This window comes from Lipotes vexillifer, unplaced genomic scaffold, assembly GCF_000442215.2.
Source record: "Lipotes vexillifer unplaced genomic scaffold, Lipotes_vexillifer_v1.1 scaffold63, whole genome shotgun sequence".
In the NCBI taxonomy this organism is placed as follows: Eukaryota; Metazoa; Chordata; class Mammalia; order Artiodactyla; family Lipotidae; genus Lipotes; species Lipotes vexillifer.
Genome location: NW_006784492.1, coordinates 2,757,461 through 2,761,295, shown reverse-complemented (window position 1 = coordinate 2,761,295; position 3,835 = coordinate 2,757,461). Strand labels below are relative to the sequence as shown.

Genomic DNA, 3,835 nt, shown 5'->3' with positions numbered 1-3,835 from the left:
TCCCTACAAATGTGCCCTGAGAGGCTATGGTAAGAGGTTATGTCTTTGACTTCTAGTCGAGCTTTTGTTGGTTTAAAAATACAGCTGTTTTTAAATAGGGAATATATAGCTTTCATAGTTGGCAACCAGTAATAAATATCAAAAAGTTTTTTTAGGGCTTCCCTGGTGGCGCAGTGGTTGAGAGTCCGCCTGCCGATGCAGGGGACACGGGTTCGTGCCCCGGTCCGGGAAGATCCCACATGCCGAGCGGTGGCTGGGCCCGTGAGCCATGGCCGCTGAGCCTGCGGGTCCGGAGCCAGGGCTCCGCAACGGGAGAGGCCACAGCAGTGAGAGGCCCGCGTACCGCAAAAAAAGTTTTTTTTAATAGGAAGAAATAGAGAAAATTACAGAGGTTTAAGTAAAGACAAATACAATTATGGCAGAGTTATTTAAAAGAGCAATGAAATGGGAAATAAATATTTGGTAAAGATTAGACAAATTTTAGCATATTCATAAATGTGAAACAGATATTTTAATTTTTGCAGACGACTGTCTGCACGAGAAAATATTTACAATATATTAAGTGAAAAGTTATAGCAAAATAATCTTTACAGGACTATCCCAGATTATGTACATTGTGGAAGCAATGTACATAAGAAAAAGAAATGCAGGAAGGGGGAAAAAAGGTCTGGAACACCACGTACACTAAAATGTAGATAAATCGTGGTATTCACTAAGTGGTAGAATTACAGGCGACTTCTAGTTTGTCGTTCTGAGTTTTTTCGGTGATCTACTGTAAACCTAATTTATTTATTCATTAAAATTTTACATTTTTAAAAGCAAAAACCAGAGAACAAAATTTGATGAGGCACGGTTAAAATTTTATCCTTCAATAAACTGAAACAATTTCATTTTTCATCCAAATTGGAAGTACCAATACAAGGTTAATGTCCATGACCGAAGCCAAATTTCCAGTCAATTACAGTTCCGAAAAATACATAAATGAATCAACACTACAAAAAAATAATTAGATGAAAATGAGGAAAAGACCAGTACTGCTACAACCAGTATTGCTAACTACCTGTTCAGAATTTTCAAACTTCTTTCCTTTTGCCCCAAGTTGGGGAGGAAATTATTTGAAATATGTGTAGCTACCAAAAAAGGATGTGTATGCGTGTCCGTGAGGACGGTGAGGGTTGCGTTCAGAGAGCTCGAAAGGCCACGGTCAGGGCCTTTTCCATCTCCCCACCCCCAATCACAACAGCCCCCTTATCTTCTGAACTTTCAAAGGAATGGCTTCCCCCTATTTCACCAGCGAAGTCTGCTCTGTCTTACTCGGCATAGAGATCAAGGAAAACGAAGACTCCTTATTTCTGTTACTGGAGGCAACTTCTCAGTAGCATTTTAAGAGAAAAATAAAGCTAGTTACACATACCCTCCTTCCCTCCCACCATCACCATCACCACCGCAGGCCTAATCAAAGTGGAAACAAATTGGCCATGGAATTTTCCGCAGGAGTCGTTCTCTTTCTCCCCGACTCCAATGCAAGCCTTAGCAAGTGGGGCAAAGTGAAGGGAGAACTAAGAACTTTCTACGAGGTTGTCTAAGAGCCAGCGCCCCAGTCAGGGACGGGAAAGAGAAGGAAGATGCGCGACGACTAGGGAAGAGCCGGCTGGGGCAGAGCTGTCCGCGAGCGCAAACCTGGGCGCAGGGCCGCCGGCGGCGGGCGGGGAAAATGCTCTCCTGCTCACAATTCAGCACCTACGATGGCCCAGGCCCTAGGCGAGGCGCTTTCGTGCGTATCAATTTTTATTTAATAAGCTTCCAGCTCGCACTGCCACTTCCCCTTCAGGAAATTCGCTCCCTTTCCCCGTGCTTTAGAAAATCTACAGGTGATGGATACAGGGGGGGGACGCAGCCCAACAGCTGGAGGGCTCCAGATCTCTCTGCAGCCCCTAAGGAAAGCGTTTCGAAGCCCCTTCCTCACCGGGGATGCCACGGCCCAGGCTCTTGGCTGCCGAGTCCTGGACAGGTCTTGAGTCTATTTACTCAAGAGCATTTACCCAACTTCTCCGCGGCCGGCACTGCCTTCCGCGCACCCTGCCGAGCCCGCAGACCAGGGTCCATCTTCCCACCCATTCCTCTGCTTCCTCGTGAAGTTGGGGGGCGCTTTGGGCCCTGTATTAAGACAAGGGGTAAGCTTTGCCGACTTTCGCCAGGCACTTTTCTAAGCGCTGTTAACTACATATTAACTCATTAAAACACATTTTGCACATCCCCATTTTGCAGATGAGGAAACTGAAGTGAAATCACTTGCGCAAGATCAAGATTCGAACCCAGTAAATCTAGTCCGTATCCAGAAGCCGCGCTGGAAAGGCACCCTACTTCCAAAGTCTCCAAGAATTTCGAGGTGATTTCCCGGCCCCCCTCCCCCCCGCCCCCCCACCATCCCCATCCCTATCCCCAATCTCAGGCTTCTGCTGCCGGGGTTGGCTTTGGCCCACGAAGGGAAGGCGGGAACCGGGGCGCCCGCGCGATCTGTGCGCGAGGCACCTGTCCTCCTCAGGCTTGGACGCCGGGAGAGGCCCCCCGGGCCAGCGCCTGCGACTCACCGTCCTTCCGGAGCGACGCGGGGCCTGGGGGCGCCCGCAGAGGCAGCGCCAGCGTCTTGGAGACCGCCCTGCGGAGGTACATCGCGCCCGGCTCTCTGCACGCCGCTGCCGCTGTAGCCCGCGGTGCTGCGGGGCGCGGGGAGCCCGGGCGAGCCCCGCCCCAGGGAGGGGCGCTGACCCCTGCCCGCCCCGCCCCGCCCCCGCGGCCCCGTGGGGGACGTGCGCAGGGGTTGGTCGTACGCACCGTCCTCCCTCAACCCAATCTGCAGGCTCTGTCGCCTTCGCCTGGGCACGAGAAGCTGATGGTGGCATCTCGGAAAAGGGATGGAGAACCGAGAAGTCGCCGTCATCTGCCTGCCCTGTACTGTTCCAGTCAGTAGGACTCCTCAGAGCGGGCTGAGATGTCTCGGGACTCGCATCCGGAATAAGACACAGACAGGATTTATCATGCCGTGTGCAAGCTGAACCCACCTTCTCTCACGCAGTCCGCTAGCTTTCCTAGGAGTGGAAAGGGTAGCTGGAAGTTCCCTGGAGATGGAGGAGAGAGGGGTAGCCTCAGCCTCCCATTAGTGCTCTGGGTGATGTTCAGAATCCTAAGAAAATTCCCGCTTAATGGCTGAATTTCTAGGCAATTCACGATTACAATGACTTTTAAATATAAACTCCAAAAATGCTGCATATTCCTCTATGGGATGTGAAGCTAGTATTTCCAAATAAACTAAAAACACTGAATTCTTAGTTTCTCCCTCCAGATTTCAATCACTTGCCTCATTGTGGCGACAAGAATCTGTCATGGTTTGAATATGGAAACCAATAATTTATGCTTATAACATTTTCTAAGTGATTAATCTTTGGAAGGCACCATTTCCTACTATTATAACACCTTAAGTATGTTTGGCACGTGACAGTTTATAAAGCACTTTCACATAATTTTCTCCTTTTTTATTTCATCCCTCTGAGGAAGGTGGCAATTACTCTGTTTAGCAAACGACCAGGTGGTGGGGAGGAATTTTCAGGGACCGATGGTTATGATTTTTTTTTTTTAAAGGACACGAACATAGTCCTTCTAGTTCCAAGTTCTCTTGGCATGTTACAGGCAAACTACTTGCTCATTTGCTAGGTGAATGACTAAACACTCCTCAGAGGTTCTCGTTCTGAACCCAATTCTAATAATATTTAATATATTCTCATTTAAGGAGTACAAGCCAATGATCAGAACTAGTTTTTTTTTTTTTTTTTTTTTT

At 48.5% G+C, this 3,835-nt stretch overlaps 1 protein-coding gene across 1 annotated transcript in view; it reads right to left on the bottom strand.

Moving 5' to 3' along the window:
- The window catches only part of MGARP (mitochondria localized glutamic acid rich protein), a 10,857-nt gene extending 8,184 nt beyond the window's left edge, over nt 1-2,673 (bottom strand). Inside the window, exon 1 of the mRNA XM_007456881.1 lies at nt 2,592-2,673. Coding sequence (XP_007456943.1) covers nt 2,592-2,673 — 82 coding nt within the window. The remainder of the gene's footprint in view (nt 1-2,591) is intronic.
- Nucleotides 2,674-3,835: the final 1,162 nt, after the last annotated feature.